Source organism: Rhipicephalus sanguineus, chromosome 6, assembly GCF_013339695.2.
Source record: "Rhipicephalus sanguineus isolate Rsan-2018 chromosome 6, BIME_Rsan_1.4, whole genome shotgun sequence".
Classification (NCBI taxonomy): Eukaryota; Metazoa; Arthropoda; class Arachnida; order Ixodida; family Ixodidae; genus Rhipicephalus; species Rhipicephalus sanguineus.
This window is the reverse complement of record NC_051181.1, coordinates 128,997,750-129,019,855: the sequence shown is the minus strand read 5'-3', so window position 1 is coordinate 129,019,855 and position 22,106 is coordinate 128,997,750. Positions and strand designations below refer to the sequence as shown.

General features: G+C 47.1%; 1 protein-coding gene across 1 annotated transcript in view; it reads left to right on the top strand.

Moving 5' to 3' along the window:
* The first annotated feature begins 2,655 nt into the window (after positions 1–2,655).
* Positions 2,656–22,106, top strand: part of LOC119396386 (transcription factor GATA-4) — a 177,481-nt gene continuing 158,030 nt past the window's right edge. The window contains 1 exon segment of the mRNA XM_049417070.1: positions 2,656–3,067. Within this exon segment, the coding sequence (XP_049273027.1) occupies positions 2,961–3,067 (107 nt within the window). The 5' untranslated portion in view covers positions 2,656–2,960.

The window sequence follows — 22,106 nt, the reverse complement described above, 5'->3', positions numbered from 1 at the left end:
AATAGTTTTATTTCCTACGCAAGGTTCAAGTACTTTCCAACTCGCTTAGCTGAAATTTTCCAACGCATTTAACGACGTAACGCCGTACGAATGAAGAGCCGATAAGCGTTTACCGAGTGACGAGAAACCCTGTGGAGGATAAACTTCTTATACTAAAAGCTTTCGTAGGAGAATATTTCAGCCAATCACGACGCGGTACACATCATTAGCGAAGCCGGATAACCAGTTGATTAAATAGCAATCTTTAATGGTTTCCCTTCGAGGTTAGCCATGGTTTATAGCCGGGCTTGGTATACTGCAGGTGTCGGGTGATATCTGTGATATACATATAGGGCTCCGTGTTTTCGGTTTTTTCCGAAAAAATCCGACAAACAGTTCGCCGGTAAAATTTTTGACAATTCGGATTACTTGATAAACTCCGATTTCAAGGGCCAATATGACCTGGTCCCCTTCTGGTTTGACCGATTTAAAGAGCTGTATTAGGCGACGTAGCTTTATTGTGCTCCGACTCAGCTCCCTACATGCAGGCTTTACAAACCGGGCTTCTTCCAACCCGAATGGCGCAAAGATCCTGTGCCACCTACTCAACAAACGGACTGGGTCACAGACGAGCTCGTTTAACGTAGTTAACACTGTTGTGTCGCCGTTGAAGAGTCGGCGAGCTGACCCGTAAGTTTGGTCCTTGTGCGCTTGGCTCCATACCATCAAAGAAAACGTATGTCCCTCGAGGTGGTTCTCTTTTTGAATCTCTAGAATATTTTGGACTACTTACTGTGCCATTGTCATTCTTGAGAAGCGACGAAGCCAAAGGAACGAAGTGTGAGAAGCTCAAGAGTCTTATTTCATCGCCTGAAGCTGTGCACGACTTGCTCGTTACGATGAGGTTTCTGAAGACCAATTCGTGTGCCGTGCTCTCCATCGTTAAGGAACTTGAAGCAGAGAGTACCCTGGTACACCAACTTTATCCCATACTGGGGGTTCGTTTGCACGCGCTCCTCAGTCAATGGCGTGATCCAACCGAGGTCTTCGCATCAGATGTCGCAAGTCTGTTGGACCTCCTTGACGACTGTCACAGACTTTCACGGATAGTACGCTGCTGTCGCCGAAGAGTGGAGACAGACATCTGAGAGGAACCTGTGCGATCAACTCCAGTACATCAAAGAATCATATTGGTACTGTGTTCAAATTGTGAATCCAAATGTGAAGCATGAGCTGCCCTGCACGTTCGAAACCTATGCATCTATTTTTCAATTAGTTCTTCTTGAAACTGACGACATGAGCCAGCTCCTGAGTGATTCTGCGAACTATCAGTGCTATGAAGTATGTAACATTGTTGAACCCCAGTCGTTTCGAAGACTTCACAATGTCCAGTGGCCAGCGCTTTCTCGCTGCGCGCTGCGTCTTCTGGCGCGTCCTGTGTCTAGCGCTAACGTTGAAAGGACATTTTAAAAGCTGAGAGTCGTCAATCGAAAGGAGTGCGCTTCGATCACTGACAGCAACTTCGCAAAGTATGCTTGCGCGTCTTACAATAAGCTTTAAACATAAGGTTACGCACAACATACGCACAAATACAGGTGTTTTGTGTTCAAGTATTTTGCTTGTGCGTATAGATTTTTGTGCATTCAAACCTTCTAGAAAAGAAAACGTGCTTCGTGTGTTTTGATGTTTTAGTATTCAGATATGAATTGATCTAAGATTTTGGGGTTTTGAGATAATGCAAAACTCCGAATTTCGGAGAATTGGGGATTGACGAGAAATAAATTTCGATAAAGGCCGAATTTCCACCAAAAATATAAACTTCGATAAACACCCGCCGATTTTCACGAAAAATAAACACCGAAAGGACGGAGCCCTAGATATATACAGCTATGACATATACACACAAATAATACGTTGTCACGAAACCATATATACACAAAAGAGTCATTCATAAAGTTTCGTTAAGGCGAGTAGTCCTCAAACTAACTTAAGAAAGAGAATTCGGCCTAAGATTAGTATTAATCGCGAACAAGTTGTAGCTATCGCTTCGTCTTTGTCTTGATTACTTCTTGCCCCGATTTCAGTTATCCTCCTCGTTGGGCTTTGATACTACGCACTCGGTCCTTCAAACAGCCCTCGTCTTTTTCCAAGCATGCAGCCTTCTATGCGCTAATGACCGGCATGCCATGCGCTGACGCGCCGAGGCATGTTGACGCGCTTGCGAGCGTGGACTTTGGTCCGAGATGCGACAGGCAGGCGGCCTGCAGCGAGGGTCCGAAGAGCATTCGCAGTTTTTCCCATAGTACACACGTCCCCAGGGAGTGAGCACACCACCTCTCCTGCGTGTACCCTCCACCGCTCGGCGAACTTGTCGAGGATGTCCTCTCGTCGCCATGCGTGCACACACACACACACACATGCATGCACACTCTGTTCTATTTTAACAAAGAGTCCACAGCAAGCAGCAGCCGGCATCGTCGCTTCTCGATCCACGCACGAACCAAGAAGAGCTCGGGTCTTCGTTATCAGCGGGATCCGCGCGCGGTCGCCATGACAACGAGCATGACCGGCCGGCCGGCCATGCAAACACGGGAGACTTTCTCGCCGAGTCCAAAAGTCCGCGATAACGAGAGCGCGCCGCTGCAACCCCCTCCTCCCCCCTCCCCCCGCGGGCCACTCGTATCACGAGTACACACACCACGACGCCGTTCCGGCGAGCGCCAATCAGCGACAAGCGCGCAGCCGCCCCGGTAGCCGTCGGCCATATTGGACAACCTCGGGAACGGCCACGAAGACTCTCCTTGCGGGCCGCCATAGCGGACCACAGTGGGTCTTGGGCTTGCTTCACGGGCGCCTTCCAGGCTCCTGCTGTTGTCAACAGAGGTCCGCCCCCTCCACTCTCCTTCCTCCACCATCTTTTCCTCCGGTCTCCTTTCCTCGCTTGCCGTCGTCCTCGCGCAAGAACCAGGAACGACTTCGCCATGGAAGAACAGTCTCCGACGCAGACTCCACAGCAGCAGCACACTGCCATCCCAGGACCGACGGGCCACCAGGCCGCACTGAGCCCGGCCGAGCAGTCTAACAGCTGGTGAGTTAAGTCCTGATACGGATAATCAGAACCGAAAGATTACGGACTTAATGGCTCCTTGTGGAGCTGCAGCCGGCGCTCACTGGTCCGTCGACGGCATCGGGCATTCAGGGGACCGGTCGGGCTGGCCGGAATTATAATCAGTGGGGATATCGCTGATCTTATCTCGGAGTGGGGCACCTTATATTGGGTGCTATAGGGGCGGGCATGGTTTATCAATGTTACCTATGGTTATGCCCGCGCGGCACCGGCCGTATCTTGCGCCGCGCAAACATCTGTTCCGCTAAGATATGCTCACGAAGAGAAGGTGTATCTTTTTATTTTCGCGTGTGTGCGATGGCGTTATCCAGGATAGTGGCCGCACAGCACTGCAACCGTGCCGACTTGAGGGAACGGGTATCCGGCGAGGTCGACGTGGACGAAGAACGGATCGATCGTACGCCGCATGCAAAGAATGCACTTGCCTCTCCGTACGCGCCGACGAACGTCTCGTGTCTCATGCGGCACGCGTCTAACGTACCTAGTCATAGTTAGTTAATGCTGACCCGCAATAAGCGTCGAGTTGTAAAACAATAGCGACGCGTAACGCGTCGCGGCGGGAGTGACACTATAGTATACATGTTTGCGCGTCACCGCCCCGAAAATGGCGCTGATGAGAGAAGTGGACGCGAACGCGTCGTAACGTATACGGCGCTTTTGGACTAAGCTCAGAGCGTGTCTGGCTTGGTTTAAACTTCACAACAATCGGTCGGCTGCCCGTCAATAAAGACATGTATGTGGCCCGTAGTAAACATCACATGCAGGATGAGCTCGAAGACCTACAGGATAAGCAAAGTTTGGAAACTCAAATGGTAATATATGCGTTAAGGGGACACAACGTATCTCTCTGCACCAGATTCATATTTAATCGTAAGTGAACCGTGAACGCTAACGAGAGTTTTCATCATTGTAACACTAAGGCTTTGATGCGGTACGCTGTCGACAAGAACGGTCGCTATCCCTGAATACGCCGCACAGCAGGTGCTGAAGGGAAAGACATCATGGCAACTGGTGGCGCCACGAAGACAGAGAAGAACCACATGGGACGAGCGCTAGCGCTCGTCTTCGCTCGTCGCGCAGTGGCAGTGAATCCTAACCAACTCGCCCTATTTTCCGTTCCGTCGATAAACACCATGACCCGTGGCAGTATAGCCATGATTGCACGTGCGTTAATAATAATTGTTGGATTTTTATGTGACAAACACGACGTGACTGTGACGCACGCCTTGATGGAGGGCTCCGGGTAATTTCGACCACCTGGAGTTCTTTAACGTGAACCTGAACCTAAGCACAAAAGCCTCTGGCATTCCGCCTCCACCGAAATGCGGCCGGGATCTAGCCCGTGTCTTTCGGGTCCGCAAGCTGTGTGCGTTTTATGGGGTGAATTTGGGATTATATTAGGAGACCGAATGGTGGCACTGGTCAACTACAGAGCATCTGGACGGACATGGTGATTCCGACTGAAGCGAACATTCGACGGACGCAGTGCGGTATATAACCTTTCGCTCGGTATTTTGTTCCAGTTGTCATTGTCGTATTCGTCCTCCATGCTGCCCATTTAATTCCGCGGATTAAGCCGAACTGAAGCAAAGGTTTCGGGGATAAGACCACCAGTGCCTAACATTGGCATCTTAAACACCAAGAGTAAAACAGTAACGTACTGCTTAATCTATTGTAATGGGTTTACATTACTTTTACATAACAGAAGAAGATAGCCGGCATTACCCTCATTATAATATAATAATGAAGGATAAATACACGCAACTGGCCTGGGCTGCGGGTTCGTGTGACTACACCTACGTAGATTTTACCTGCAGTCCCGTCATTATATGATTTATATGATGGCAAATAAATGAATTCAGTTTAACCTCATTTCAGTGTTAGTGAGCCATGCATGAGCTAGCACTTGAATAGAAATTAACTAGTTGCCATAAACATGGCTGTGGATAAATCTACACGCTATGCAGCTATAAAAAAACTTCCGGAATAAAATTCTTGCTGCGCCATCTTTGTTTTACATACCGTCTTGGGACTGCCGAATCCGTGGTTTGACAATTAGGCGCATAGCTTGAAAGACAGAGTCCATGGTATACAGAATGCTAACTATGGAAAGTTTTGACCAATGAGTCGCGAGATTTGACGTTGCACAAAGCGCGGCTACGGTGAAATGCATTTTTGAGTTACCTTTTTTCTGCTTCTCTGTTGGTGCCACGCGCGGAGCACATGATTTATGATTTCGACTTATATTATTTCCGTGTCGAAGATTTATCCGAAACGGGAGAGAATATTCCATACCTGACGAGAAAATGCGCTTCGCCAGAGTACCAAAGGACGACATCATCTCTTCATTAATAATAATTGTTGAGGTTCTACGTTCCCAAACCACGATATGATTACAAGGGACGCGTAGTGGAGGGCACAGAAATTTCGATCACTTGGGGTTCTTTAATTAACGTGAACCTAAATGTAAGTACACGGGCCTCTAGCACTTCGCCTTTATCGAAATGCGACCTCCGCGGCCGGGACTCGATCCAGCGACCTTCGGGTCAGAAGTCGTGATCATCTCTTCATTCATTGTAAAGCTGTACGCTGCAACGCTTGTTACCCTGCTAAGCGAATTCGCTTATAAAGTCTTTGAGATATATGACAAACGATTCATTAATTTTCTTTAAAATTCGGTGCTATCACATTCGCCTTCCGTCCCCCTCTCCATCTTTCGGATTTATGCTGAGAGAATTTTTGTCGGATTGCTTAGAGAGGCTCTTAAATACATCCTATGACCAGCGAAAGTACGGCGTAGTAGGCAAAGCGACGAAAATCCCCCATATCTTTTGTTGTTCTTTCTGAAACAGAATTTGTTGGAAACATAGTGTCAGCTAAAATTACCCAGACAGGTTCTCACTGCCAATCATCGCTAGTGCCAAGCGCAATCGCCGTCAAGTAGCGTTACAAACAACATCGTAACGTTCAATTATGATTGGCATCACTTCATCCCAGGCCCGTAGCCAGGAATTTTTTTCGGGGGGAGGGGGCACTTGCTTGAAACCTTGACTATTTGAGAAAAGCACCTATTTTCATTATTTATTTTCGGTAAAAACAACTACTTCACTAAAATTTCGGGGTAGGGGGGGGGGGGGCTAGGCTACGGGCCTGCTTCATCCAATCATCGCCAGTGCCAATCGGTGTCGCCTTCCAGCAGTGTTGTGTGTGGCGTAGGAACAGTTATGTTATGTGGTTGACAACTCGTTCAACAACACTCGTACACAACGTTTCTGCGAGTCTGAATTTGTTGGAGGCGCCAAAGCGTGTCCTGTAAATCGGGAAATTGTTGTTGGGCAGCACATCACACGTCTACATGTGTGCAAGTCACTTGGAACTTGGGAGTTATACCACTGTATCTTCGCGAAATGTCTCACAAGTTCGCGCGATTTCTTTCATATATTCACACGCCACATGGTATAAGGTGATGAAGGAGAAGTGTTTCGAGCAAGGTCATTGTCAGACATTTCACACGGTTGAGGAGGAAAGGCGCTGCGTCGATATATCTTAGACCATATCCGCGCATGTAGTACGCACATGTTTTAACATTACAATGGTTTCCATATCTTAACTGCATAGGTTTATCACTTTGCCTGCCGTCTATCGGTATACATGAATCGACGTATTGCAACATTACTTTCAGTCTCACCGGCTTGGTTTTAAAGTACACATCTATCGTCTAATGCAAATGACGAAGGTGCAGTTTAGGCACGCATAGGAAGCCGCGCATGCTGGCGTCTTTTAAATTTATACGCTGGAAACTCCAAAGAGAATCACGTACGACTGAATGTCTTTGACTATTTAAGTAGCCATATCTATTCTATCAACTGTAGAGCGATGAAACGACATCAAGGTGTGAGCTTAAGATAGGAAGACAGCAGTGTGGATCAAAGAACAAACAGGGATAGCCGACAATGGACGGTTTATAACTGGGCTCATACAGTGTTAGCGTTGTTTGGGTACGATGCGCTACTTTCGTATCTCAACGTGGGTACCCAAGAGGAGAGCGTACGAGGCATGCGCCGTGGCGGCAAACGCTAACGCAAAGAAGACACTGCAGCGCGTGAGAACACGGGCAGAAGGAAGGGCAGGACACCACGAGCGCTCGTGGCGTCCTGTCATTTCCTCCGTCCGTGTCCTTTCCAGCTACAGCGACCTCTATACGTGAAAACCTACACGCCCGAGAAGGAGCTTTACTTGCTAACGCAAAGCTTGGCGTACCTTATTCTAAAACTGCATATTCCATATATAGTTGACATTAGGCGAAACAAAGATAGACCTGACCGGGCCAGTCACGCGCAAAACCTGACAACTGGTGGTTAGTGAGATAGAATCGCAGCTCGCGCAAGGCGGGACAAATTGAAAATCATTGGCAAATGCCTTCGCTCTGCGGAGGACACAAGACAGGCGTAGGTGTAGGTTCTAAAATGATTGGCTCACACCCGCCCAGGGGGATTGGCCATGGATCGGTAGCACTGATAAAATATTCAAAACATAGAAAAGAAAATTACTTATTTTTTTCTTTCGTTTGATAAGAATGTTTTTTACTAGAATTAATATATGACTTTGAAAAAGTATATAGGGGTCGAATTGGTTCTTTGAGTACGATAAGTAATAATAATAATACTTTTTATTTCTTCAAATAAGACAGTGCATGCGACTAGGCCTGCCAAAGTCATCGGTGGCTTAAGTGTCAGAGCCCGGCAGGCAGCAAAAAACCGACCGCATTACATTAGTATAGTGAAATAAGGCTTAAAATGATGGTAGTGTAGAAAAAAGTTAACAGAAACAAAACATCCTGTTTCACGTAAGTAAATTAATAATACAAAAACAATATTGCGGAGACTACTTTGGCTGATAATGAAGCTTTGATTCTTGAATAACCGTGTAAATGCCACTGACTGTGTATAAAAGTATAAAAATCTTGAACGCCCGCGCATATTTCCCGTAACTGTGCCCTCGGGTCAGTGCTTATAAAGATAGCAAATTTGAAGGCGTTATGTCTAAGCCAATTATGCAGAACGGTGTTTCTAGGGACATCACTTTCTTACTGCGGAAAATCTTCGACAGGAGATGAGAAAGTGTTGTATTGTTTGGTCTTCAATGAGAACAAAGCGGGGTAAGCTGTCACACCAGCACTGTGTAAATAAAAATTTAATGCTGCTGCTGCTGCTGCGGCTGCCAATGATGACGACTCTATTTTGCAGCGCATTCCCGGCGGATGTAGTGACATTGCAGGAAATATCGGAGAACATGTTATCGGCGATGCAAATCGGTTTCCCGCTGTTAACATCGGGCCACCACATGGAGCCTATTTTCCGCGCGTTTCCGGCCTGTTTATGACATATTTCCGGCGTCAACGCGTTTCCCCATTTTAGCGCTGAGTAGTCGCCCCACTGCAGTTGTCTTCAATCGTAGCCGAATTCTATATCTATTTCTAAATCTATATTTCAAATACCACTGAGAACGGATCGATGGCCTAATTACGGAACCACCAAATAGACGTCGTTGGATGAATTCGTGCGAGGGTGGTAACTTCGCCCTCGGTTGCACCAAACATAATTTATAACTGTTGTCTCGATCCCGTCCACTTAAAGTCGAGGCAAATTGTAAATTAAAGCAAAGCGAAAACTATCTTGAAGCGCACGTTTACATATTGATAACTCTACCCACTCTTCTCCACTTGGCCCCGCCCCCATCCCTACCACGCACGTATACATACGCGCGTATCTTTACCGGTAACAATATCGTTACACACACACACACACACACACACACACACACACACACACACACACACCACACACACACACACACACACACACACACACACACACACACACACACATCTTAACAATCCTATTGAAAGAACATTGTTATATATAAAAAATCATCACATTATCAGGACTTATGTAGTATACATAACTGCAATGTTTTCTGTTATCTTCCTGGAATTCAGAGCTGAAAGTCAATGCTTCAGTTTTCTAGACATTCGTATTTTCATTGAACTTCTTAAATAAAAACTATATAGTTGAAAAATAAACTTGTTCTTTGTACATTTACTAGATTGTGTCATTTTATTCTAAATGCAACATACCTCTAATCAAACTGGACGCAGTAGATGCAAAACAACACGATTCCTCCGCTCTCTCTCTCTCTCTCTTTTTAAGATAAAAAATAGTATGGAACGGTTAGCTGACTTGAGAGCCGGCTACGTCGAAATCACTGGTTTATTATTTAATAATAATAAAGAACACACGCAAAAAAAACAAGAGAAACAAAGAAGGCCACCCAGCCCCGCACTTCCATCTTGTTTGGCACCACCAGTGCGCCCTAAATTTTTTAAAATACATTTGTTACTTTATAGCGATGATCGGACTGACTTATATTTTTCTGGTGAAGTCGGCACAGAAACTCTTGGGTATTTAACCCACCCACCCACCTACACACACACGACATTATAGTAAAGGTGAAGGTTTCCGCCCTCTTCAACAGCACTCCTATGACAACACTGCACCCACTATACGTATGTGTGTAAGAGAATGCGCGCACTAATGTGTATTCCCTTTGTAATGGGTGGCATGCTTTAAACCAGCAGCATTTGCGCGCGTGATACTATTTCGAAGGTGCGGTGCACCCGCTACTTGTTCGTAAGGGAATACGCGCAGTAATGTGTGTGCCTTTTGTAATGGGTGTGACGTCCGATGGCAATGTACGCCTGAACCCCGTTTAACTGCGGTATTAAATCTCGTACTGTGACACCTGTACACAGGACGCGTATGTTTGTGAAGCATGAAAGTTAATTTCAGTGCAGTTCCAAGCAATGGAGTGGCTCTGTGGTAGAACACCTGCTTGCCACGCAGACGGCCTGGGTTCGATTGTCACTCGAACATAAGATTTTGATTTTTCGCTCACAACCAACGACGCCGACACCGGAATTTCTGCGGAACGACCTCATCAACGCTATCGCGTTAACACGATGAGCTCCACCTACAACACATGGAGCCGATTTAGAGCGATGTTTGCTTACGGTCACAAACCAACGTGAGCCCGGCACACGTAAACGGAGCCAAATGCTACAACTGGCGCTAGCTGCATGTAAGAATAAGCAACCGGCAAGATTGCTCTGCTCACGCAAACAAAGTTACAATCAATTACATTACGAATATCGGTAATCTTCGAATCGGTAGCAAAACGATGACGAAATGCTTTGTCTTTGGGGTCGACTCTTTAAGCTAATTTTCGTGATACTAGCTTTGTATCTGATAGGAAATGTTTATTTAGTTTTGGACTAAAGCTAATGTGAAGGAAGGCGCGTGAGTTGAATTTCACTCAGTGGCATGAGTGACGTTTATTTGTGCCGTGCCGGCATTCGCGGCTTTTCTCAAGGCTCTTAATGTAGTGACGCAAAACTATCGGTAAATTGACTATCGATAGTATCGATAGTTTTAGGGGCGAAGCTCCTTAAGGCGGCACCCGTTCGTCCCTCGTAGTCGTAGTCGTAGTGCGTAACCAGTCTTACGCTTTGACCTCCAAGGTGGTGCCGGTGGGAGATTTTTTCTGTGCGTTGTTGAACAATAAAAAATTCGCAGCGTGCGCGTTAACTAAAAGCCGAATTCTTCTGTCTCTCATTCCCCATTAGCAGCCATTGGCATGTTCCAGTAGGAAACGTTAGTAGAAGTAGAAGTGTAAGTGTTAGCTAAAAGCCGACTTCTTCTGTCTCTCATTCCCATTAGCAGCCATTGTTTGCCTCCAAGGTAGTGCCTGGTGAGATTTCTCCTGTGCGTGATTAAACAGTAAAAATTTTGTTCAAAACGCCGTTGATTGATGAAATAAACCAACGAAAGACGCCAGATGTTTTGTAAAAGCAAAACGAAAGAACGCCAGATGTTTCTAAAGCAAAACGCAAAGACGCCAGCTGCTTAACGAAAGACGCCAGATGTTTTCTAAAGCAATGGTTTTCTAAACAATGAAAATTCACAGCGTACATGTAAAATTAAAGTGAGCTGCAAGTCGTCATAACTCATCGAACCTTTAGTATAAACGCGCCCGATCTCACGTCGGTGATGATGTACTGGGCAGAATTCACGGAAGATTCACGGTTTACCGATGAACCTCCGCAGCTTCGCCCACTCATCATCATTCACTCCGTGGATATGCTGTGATTTTTTAGATGCAAAGCAGCTTTTGCTCGAGGCTGTGTCCGTAGTTCCATTCGCGACCAGGGCTTTTCCACTTCCTCATCGTAAACTTACTCGACCGCAATCATCGGTCTTCAGGATGCTCCAAACGGGGTCTTTCCCTTCGAGGGGCAGGTTCAGTCACTTCTCGCCCAACATCGAACCGCATTGTCCGGACTGCGGAGAGGCGCATTGCTCATTACCTCATATGCTCTGGCAATGTCCTGCGTTACGCGACGCAGAGTTCAACAAAGAAGAGGACTGGGAGGAAGCCCTTAACAGCGGCGACCTTTTGGTTCAACTTCGGGCTGTCCAGAGGGCCTGCGAAAGGGCGGAGGGCCACGGTCTTCCGGTCCCTACGTGGGAGCGGCCCGCGACTGCTACGGATTCCCCCTAAAAGGGGGCGTTACAACGCAGTTCCTCAGGACCTAAATAAAGTTCTCTGTCTGTCTGATCCGCTTTTTACCACCCAGCATAGCCATCTGTAACGTATTGAGCGCGCGCTCGCGCCATGAAGTCTTCTTCCTCTTGTTCTTCGACCTCCTTGATGATGATACTTGCAGAGCACTTTAGGGGCCCGGGCTGCCGTATGCTGTCCTAGCTTGGCGTAACGCAGACAAAATCATGTATGCTGGCACGCGCCAGCGCGTTCGGGCCTGTGTAAGGGGCTGGGTAAGACGCTGTGACCTCTCCCCCCACACTCTCTCAGCAATTACGTGATGGCGTCGGGGAACGAGATTCTGCAGACGCGCGATGAACCAAAGCCTTAGTGGCTTTGGATGAACCCGCGTGGCGTGCTCCAACAAGAGTTCGGGACGAGTAACAGCAACAGCAACTACAGTGAATTTATGGTGTGCTTCACTTGCAAGGAAGGTGCCCGTGATGAACAGAACTTTAAGTCGACCCATGCGCTGCTTGGCATCCCGACATGGTTCCCTTTAGTGGGAGATGGTGCAATTTTTACAGCGAAAGCTGTTATGAGATCATTTCACCGGCCGTTTTTGGCGCCGTAGTTGTCCGCCGCCGCCGCCGCCGCGCCGGTGTCCGTAACCACTATCGCTCGAAATAAGAAAAAAAAAACGAAATAAGAAAAAAATTCCAGGATGGAACGAGGTTCGAACCTGGGCCCTCTGCGTGGGAGCCCAGTATTCAACCTCTGAGCCATGCCGGTGCTTGAAACTGCTTTGCAAAAAGGTCCTATACAGGCTTCATGTCGGGAAGGAACCACATTAACATATGCAATATAGCGTGGTAGAAGAGTAAAATAAACACCAAGCGTCGCACAACGTGAATTCTGTAATCAGGCGTCATACAATGCGAATTGCGCACCGAGAAGGTTGTTGAATGCTTCCAACCCATTACAAAGGGCTCCGCCATAATTCTTCATCGTCATCAGGCACAGCATCAACAAAGTGCGCATAATGCCTTACATGCGTTTAGCAGGTACCAGAATGACGAAAAATGGCATTATGCCTGCTTTCCTACTTCTCAAAAATTAAAATGATTTATAGCATAGTGGGTTCCTCGCAAGTGCACTTGTATTAGTTGCCAAGGAAGCCCATAAGCGCATGATCCATTTCCTCGGGGTCTCAAGCTTCACGATTATTTGAGATCATTCTGTTAAGACTACGCGCCGGCCGAGAATAGTCAAGTTTATTCGAGAGCTTACGCGAGCACCAGCGATAACGCTGGAAGGTTCGGTCACTGCTGATGTATAACAGACGACGCGTTCCACCGATGATCAGATTACTCGACGGCCGACGACTGTCTTCGCCGCTGTCAGTGCGCAGTGTGATTTGCTTGTATTTTGAGTTTTGATTTTCTGGGCACAACTTCGCCCAAATAAAAAAATAAAAAGCTCCGCATTTCCCAGTCTTGCTGCAGCATTCTTCACCGTCGCAACCACGTGACAATACTATCGATGGTGGTGTGAATGATGCTGTTGCTGGCCGGCCATATTGCCAAAACATTTGCGATAGCCTAGCTTCGCTTAATTGATGAACAATTTTTGGCGAAAGAAATAAATTATTTCCGCAGTGAAAGTGGCGGAATATGTCCATCGCTAAATTCACATCCAAAAGCAACCAGTTACACCTTGCAATTAACAAACTTAATTCATGATGATTTTTTTTTATTTTGAAATCATAAAATGCAATATAAATTTGAAGCCGCGCAGTTCCACCACATTTAACGCCTTCCTTTCCGCTACGGCTGAACAATTTGAGTTTGTGATCATGTGCCAGCAAAGCACTCAGGTGAACTGCTCCTCCGGCTCTACCATGTACCACGCGCGCGGGGAACCAAGTTTATTCTTCAGTAAGTTCGCGCTGTTGATTTTATACTATCGATAGTACCATCGAATTTTTTACTATTGATAGCGCTATCGATAGCATTTTTTACCATCGATAGTTCGATAGTGACTCAGCTATCGATAGTATCGATACTACCATCGATAGTTCTGCATCACTACTCTTATAAAAAATTGTCGTGTTCGCTGTCGTTGCCAGTAATTATGACACGTACACGACACGTACAGTCGACGTCAAAAGTTTAGAGACCACTAGGTCTGAGAAGCTTGGTCTCAAGCTTGGCTCAAGCTTGGTCACAAGGACACGTCAGCAGCGATGTGGACAGCGTCCTCTCATTGCTGCATACAGCGTCGCAGACAGTGTCCAGCGCCCATCGCACACAGCGCCCATCGTAGAAAGAGAACTTTTCCTGAGCCTGGCCCGTAGCCAAGAATATTTTAAGGGGGCGGGGGGGCGCTACTTGGTGTAGGCCTTGATTTAGCGGCCGTGCCTTGACTATTTTAGAAAAACACCTATATTCATTATTTATTTTCAGTAAAACACCCCCCTCCATCGGAATTTCGTGGGGGGGGGGGGGGGCTAGGGCACTTCCCCCGTGGCTACGGGCCTGTCCTGAGCCAACGCGCCGTCTTATTCGCCACTCGGAGAAGCGCAGGTGGCATTGTCTCTCGCGGGCGAGCGCGCGTTCTCGTGACCTTTTCCAGAGCGAACGCGCCGTCCTATTTGCCACCTGCTTCATTTACTGTGACGGGCTACGACAACAGGAGACGCCGACAGCCCTAGCGCAGAAGGCGCCTCTCATCTAATATTAAAAAGCATGGACATAAAGACGAATAGAAGTACACAAGGAATGTCTTCACGGGCACCAACACCAAAAGCACCATGGGGTGTCGTCATCTATAGTTCGACATATATATATATATATATATATATATATATATATATATATATATATATATATATATATATATATATATATATATATATATATATATATATATATATATGTCGAGCGTGGTGGCGCACTTGTCACCGCCCCGTTATAAAGGGGACGCTCGTAGCATCCATCCATCCATCGTGTTCCATGGGATAAGATTGTGTTTCGTCGCACTGTCGAAGCAGATCTCAGAGGCCACGTACAAATAAGCTAGTGGTTGATACTTGTTCCACCAGGTGTCGCAACAATGCCAGCTGCTCACAATCTTTCAGTGAATCAATCAGTTTATTTGTCATTAATTATATATACTGGTAGTTAATTGCCTCCTATCTTAAAGTTATGCTCTGATATCATACGTATCCGATGCAACTCTTAACCTGAAACAGAGCCATGGATTTATGTTTCTTGAAAGACTATTTATGAATATTCCTATATTCCTTCTCTCTCTCTCTCTCGTGAACATCCGGAACAACGGAAGTGAGTGCCCGACCGGAAGTAATTGGAAGAGAAACCAGAGTGTCACTCGGTGCTCATGCTACTAAAACAAAGTTCACAGCCAGCTTCAAATTGGCTATCACGGCATCCTCTTAAAACACCACGTGAAACGCCGACTCCTTCCCAGAAATTACCGAGTCGAAGACAGGTGCACACGGTACGAGGCCGCGTTGTTTTTTCCGCATGATCCGCATCTGCACGCACGAAGGGGAATGTTGTCATTTGGGAACTCTGTTCTTGGGCCTGTTATACACTGCGGTGCATTTTTCAATGTCGCGTTTATTCGGCTATAACCTGCCGCGCATTCCGCGCTCGCGCTAGATTTTGACACGCGCGTGGGTGCGCACAAACGCATCCCGACGTTTTTTTTTTTTTTTTCGGAAGACCAGGAGGAAAGGGGGGCTGGAGGACGACCGACCCAGCTCTTCTCCCTCGCATCGGACAGCGTCCAGCGTCGATGGGCGCGTCTCTTTCGGCGTCCCCAGGTTGACAGTGCGGCGCCCGTTGTATGAGCACACGCATCCCGCCCGCCCGAGAGGAGATAGACATGCGAACTATCGTAGAAGAACAAGGAAACAAAAAAGTAAATGAGTAAACGGTCGAACGAATGACACAGAGTATATAGGTATAGTCTAGTAAAGAAGAAAACATCAAGAGAAGAGTCAGAAAAGGAAGGAAAAATACGAAAGAAAGAAAAGACATAAAAATTGAAGTGGGGTGCCCGCTGCAGGAAGAGATAAAAATTGGGGAGGGGCGAAGCATGTAGGGAAAGGTGTTTCAGCACCACTAACGTGAAACCTGTGGAGGGGCGAAGCATGCAGTGTGCGCCGGTGTTTCCCCACAGCAAAATCACTGCTAATGGGCAATGAGAGACAGAAGAAAGGTTAGACACTGAGACCCGCAGTCCGCCTTTAGTTAACGTGCACGCTGCGAATCTTATTGTTCAACTACGCAAAAGAGAAACCTCCCACCGGCACTACATTGCAGGTCAAGATCCAGTGCCTATATATACGGGGTGGCCGGTGAACTGTTGCGCAGCGCAAGCAGTCGGTTTTTATCAATCGAGAAACTCGCTAGCAGACGCTGCCTGCGTCGGCGTTGTCTCTCGCGGGCGAGGGCGCGTTCTCGTTCCATGCGATCTGGTAGTTAAGCGTTCATCGCAGAAAGAGCGTTTCCATAGTCAACGCACGCCGTTCGCTCTCTCGCCACACGGCGAGCGCTGAGGCGGGGGCGCCCTCTCTTGCGCTCAAGCAAATGGATCTGCCGTGCTGTGGTCGCCTCAGACTATTCGAGGCTGACCTTGAGGCGGCTGTGGCTACGCTACCACCCCGACGAACGTGTGGCCAGGCTGGAACCTCCGACCCGGCTGCCTGACAGGGGCCTCTCCAGGAGGGAGCGGTCCCTTCTACTGCGTCTACGCATCGGCTGCTCCTGGCCTGCGGCACTACGTCATTGGCTCGGCAGAGCTTCGTCACCTGCGTGCAGTGCGTGTGGGGCAGACGAAACAATTGATCACCTGTTGTGTGTGTGCCCAGCGCTTCAAGCACAACGAGCTGCCTTGCTCGCGGCACTCCGTCGCCAGGGTATTCCCGCGGCTACACAGAGGGACCTCCTTTTCCCTGCAAAGCACCACACTCAGGTTTTCAAGGCGGTTCTCCGCTTCCTTGAGGACACTGGACTGGCCAACCGGCTATAGTAGCCGCCCGCCGCGTCCTCGGTCATGGACAGCATTCCTCCTCTCCTTCTCCTCCCTCTTCTCTTCTTTATCTCCCTTTCCCCTACAGGCGCTGAGCCGTGCTCCCAATTAGGGTTGCAGAAGTTGCGCCTTTTCCTTTCCTCAACCTCTCCTCTCTCTCTCTCAAGCAAATGGACCGTCACGACAGCAGACGACGATGCACGTCGACACACCGAGACCCTAAGGTCATTCACCCCTAAAAATACACACGCAATCTCCTTTGTGAGCCGATGCGTAAGCGTAGAGCTTTGCTGTACACTCTAAATATTTTCACGCGTAGCAAGCGTGAGAGGGGGGCGTGTTTTTGCACGCTTGTTCTATGCGTGGTGTGCTTTCACGCTGAAAAAATCACGCTTCCTAAGCGTGACTTGCGGGATGCATAACGCTAGCGAAGCGTGAGTGGGGGCGATTTTTTGCACGCTTGTACTAAGCGTGGTGCGCTTTCACGCTAAGCGCACCACGCTTGCCAACCGTGACTGCCAACCTTTTTAACGCTTAGAGAAGGTGTAAGAGAGGAGTTTTACTTACTTAATGCGGCGTTCTCCCGCTCCTTGAATTGCCTTTCTGACTGTCAGAAATCATCCAAAAAGAAAGCTGAAAGAACATAATATTTGTTGTGCTGTATGGGCTTGGCGGCTTCTTGAAGAGTATACATACTGATGCCCGGCAATTATTAGCGCATTACAAAAATTAATTTTTCCTTTTCATCTTGCACATGTGCAAACTGTAGAACGCGACACTGCGAGAGGGTAAAATGAGCTTGCTGGCTGAAACATAAATATGGATTTCGGTTTATAGTACAGAGAGTAGGCTATAAATAAGAGACAAGCTTTCATTATTGCACTGGCTACTCTTTCCATGTTGTACCCAACGGTACATATATACGCACAGCTCAACATCGGCAGTGCGGTTTTTATTTACGGTGCAGCTATGAAGCTCGTGTTATGCAGAACCAATAGAATGTTCCCGTGCCCAATGTGAAAATTGAAACTTGATTTTTGTAATTAGCTATTTAATGCCGGCCAACCAGCATATATACCCGCCAAAGAGCCGCCAAGCATCAACAAATACAGCAGAACAAATATTATCTTCTCTCAAATTTATTTTTAAACACTTTCTGACAGTCAGAAACACATTTTATAGAGCATGAGAATCCCGCATCAAGTAAGTAAAAATCCTCTCTTACACCTTAACTAAGCATTAGGAAGGCCTCCCGTCACGGATCGACAAGCCTCACATCGCGATTGCGGCGTTAGATCTTCGTTATACACCGTTCAGAATTTAGTAGTGTTAGCAGAATGAAGGCGTTCTCGATTGTCTCATACTTTCATAAAGCATCTTCCACAGGTGCATCTGGCGAATCCTACAATTAAGCCTCTGATGTGCATGCATCCTTTCGAGGTGATTACTTATGTATACCGTAGTCCAGAAATTTGAGTGAGGAATTTTGCGCGGAGTCCTCTGACACTTTACATCTTGAATCAAAGATAAGGGGTTAAGTAGAACGAAATATTTACAAGAATTTAAATTTGAGTAAAATTTTTATTGACCATAACTTACAAAAACGCTTCTTTTTTATGGAAGAGCAATCCAAGAAAAAAACACACAGGAACTGTAAAATAGGCGCTAGATGAATTTTGAATGTCTCTTTAAGCAGCACATAAACTTTGATGTGTACTTAACTCAAACAAAGTGTAGTTTCGTGAACAAATCCCGTAGCCTTTTCTGCGCCCATGGAATTTCGTCGATGCCGGCACGTTTAACGACTGCTTGACCGAGGCCAAGCAACTGGCCAAAAGCAGCCGGATACGCAAGGTCCTTGACGTAGTGCACACACAAACAAAGCACCAGTGCTTTTTCCAGCGACGTGTTTGGCTGTAGCTTCATGGTTTCGCCGGGCTCTTTGCCGCATACAAGCTCCTTCACGTCGCCCCACACAATGCACGGGTCAATAATGTCTACGGGTGAAACCTGGCAAAGATAAAAAGGAGAAATTAAATTGGTACCTTATGGAATGAACCGGTTTTCCAAATTCACTTGGTACAGAACTACAAATTCATGAAAATGATTTTGTCGACAAAGCTCACATTGCGACTGCGGCGTTAAATCTTCTGATACACTGCTGAAAACTTAGTATAGTGTCAGACGAATGATGACGTCATGAATTGCTTCTGAAACTTTGGCTCTTAAAAAAACTATTTCACTCACCTCTGAAATTAGGGCCATCTTCGCGAGCCTTCGCCTCAGGTACACATCCACCTCTGTGTACGATGGGTCCGCTAAGGATGACACTGTCGCCACTGCAGGCAGAATTTTGCTGAGGCTTTTGACATTCTCCTCGATAGTGCTTGAAAATCTCAGTTCACTTTCAAAGGCAAGCTGAAAGAGAAAACGTGGAATTAAACTTCATGAACACAGAATACAGCGCACAATCAGCAAAACTTCGTGGCTCTTTGTTGATTTAATTATAGCGGCATTGGGGGTCAGCAAGAACAGTACAAAGGGGTTTTGAAGTCGTAAACTCAAGTATAGTGCGTACACCGGCAATCCGTTTGAGCACAAATGAAAAAAAAGTGGGTGCTCCAGATTACACTGGGTGCCAATAAAATCTTCTGAAATATGGCAATCTGAAGAAATAAAGAGGGACATAAGAAGGTACAGGACTGTCTTATCAGTTCTTCGTTTAGGAGATAAGCCGGTAATACCGCCACTGGTGACGTGGCCCTCAGGATAAAGGATGCTTTTAAAAGTGCCTTCACGCGGGGTGCATCTATTCCGCTTTCAGAATGTCCTTTTTCATCTATTGTCTGCACAGATCAACAAATATAAATTTCACAGCGATAAATATAATTGCGGAAGTAAGACGAGTGCCTCTTTCTGAACCCCACACACTCCAACAGATCTTGCGAGCTTTTCAATCAAAAGTTGTTCCCTTGACAAACGAACTGCGTTGGCAGAACCGTTAGTCCTTCTCGAGACTAAATGCAGAGAGGTTAACCGTATGTTTGACATCCCGTATGACGCAACTGTAAGCCCCAAAGAAGGAACATTAAACAAAAAATTTTGTGCCCGCGGTGGGAATCGAACCACTGTCTTGTCGGTTGGCAGCCGGGTGAGCTAAGCACTCTTCCGCAATTATAGTGTTTGTGGAAGTAGAACTCAACTCGACTGTGAACACGTGCACTCAGCGTGGTATCTCAGACATATTCATCCATTAGAAAGAAAACAGTTAACCTGGGGACCGTATACTGACCACATATTTCACTGCGAATTTCAGAAACGGCATTCAAAATATCAGCTATTAGTTACACCACTGAGTACCATACGAAGCACATCATTTTTGCCCTCGCGACAACTTTGGGCTTTTACAGTAAAAGGTGCAAGCTCGAATTGACTGTTTTGACACGTATGCTCTACCTGAGGCGCTTACAAAAACAGCTTTTCTGTAATTCCGTATAATTTTGCTATAGGATCACAACATGACTGCAACAGAGCTCCATTCTTGCTGCCGCGACAGCTAGCATTACCGACCGCCGAGGCACTGGCTCCACGTAGTGGACCGTAAGGTAAACTGTTTATGCTACCTTACGGTAACGCAAATATTAGGGAGTTTTCGAATAGGGGCCCCAGAGAAATAGCGTCGAGGCCGCTGCGCATGCGCGAGACCGAAACAGCTTCGTGTTTTGTGTTGGGGACGCTATTTCGCGAATTTAGCGGGAGCCCCAAAGCCTGCCCCAAAAGCTTTGCGTCAAACAAACATGACGGCACTCACTTCGAAGCGACGGCTCTTAGCCAAGACCACAGTGACCTAGAATAGGGGGAGTGCCCAAATCGCCGCAGACTCTATTCGAAAACTCTATAACTCCTGCTTGACCCAAAGCGAGCCCACGCAAGAGGCTTTGGGGCCCCGAGCGTTTGGGGCCACTATTCGAAAACTCCCTATTAATTGCACACAAGTGCGACTTCACCCAGTAGCCTGAAATTCCTGAAGGTGACGCAATCGTATCTTACTATAAAAGGCTAGGTTGCGGCATAATTAGTTCGCCTGTAACCAGAGCGACCTCTTGGCAATAGCGGCTTCAAATAATACCCATGGACTCATGCCTTGTGCACTCACATAAAAAAAAGCGAACTTCAGCCTTGATGTGCAGCAAAAACACACAATTTTACTGTGGCCTTAACGCGCTTGTTTTGCAAGATATGGCACAATTTTAACGCTTCGTAATGTACGCATCGACTACATGAATTTACGGCATACAATATATTTTTGGTCATTTTCGAGGCGCTCTGCGGAGGACGGAGGAAGCAGGCGCTGTTTATTCACCGCACGAGGCGCCAGGCGGCCCCTTTACCGGCGTTCCGCCTCCTGGCTCGAAAATGGCCACCGCCGCGAACCGCGACGCGGCCACAATATTTGGCGCCGACAAGCCAAAGCTAACGAGCGCTAGACGCGGGGACCCGTGGATACCCGACGGCGAAGGAGAAACGGCTCACAGCCATGGCACCGAGAGCTACACTCCTTCCTTCTTTCTTGTCATCCTTCCCGTTCGATCGCACGACCCGAGTGAAACAGAAACTCTCGGACTGAATGCGACATCACTTTCTTTACTACAAATACTTTCATGAGCAATTACTCAAGGTAACCACGTCACGTCGCTACGAATCCGGCATCTAAAGTTAATGTTGGCTCTGACGTAAGTGTTCAAGCCAAAATTACGCCGCTATGACACGAAATGGAGATGTTGAAAATGAAAGTACGTGAATTACATAGCCCTAAATTTGCGCGTTTCTGTCCGTCATACTGTACACAGAGAACTTGGCCTGATACTAATGTCAAGTTCAGAGGTCAATAGGAAGAAACGTCACTGTTGAGAAAATAGTTGTAAAATATATAATGAGCAAATACATTTCGAAATATTTGCTTACCCAGGTATTCCAAGCGGCCGTGAATGGCAGGCGAGTGCCCGCAGTATGCACACCATCCGGCCGGAATAGCAGAGTTCGCAGTGAGCGGCGCCGTGTCGCGCGAGAACTCCGGGCAGTCGCATTCGGTGTTCTTGCAACTACCGCGCGGCACACCACGCAGGTCACTCGATGTCAAGTTATTCATGACTTCACCACTTTTCAACATCACAAAGCGAACCCTCCGCACAGTACACGCTCGAAGGGCAGGCAGAGACGGTGCACAAAGAGCTTGCTAAGTCAATGACTCCAACGACTCTAACCCCGTTTTCCCGCCAAAAGTATATATCGAAGCAAGCGCCACCTTTCAAGGCATTCGCGTGAAAAACAAAAATAAATGAAA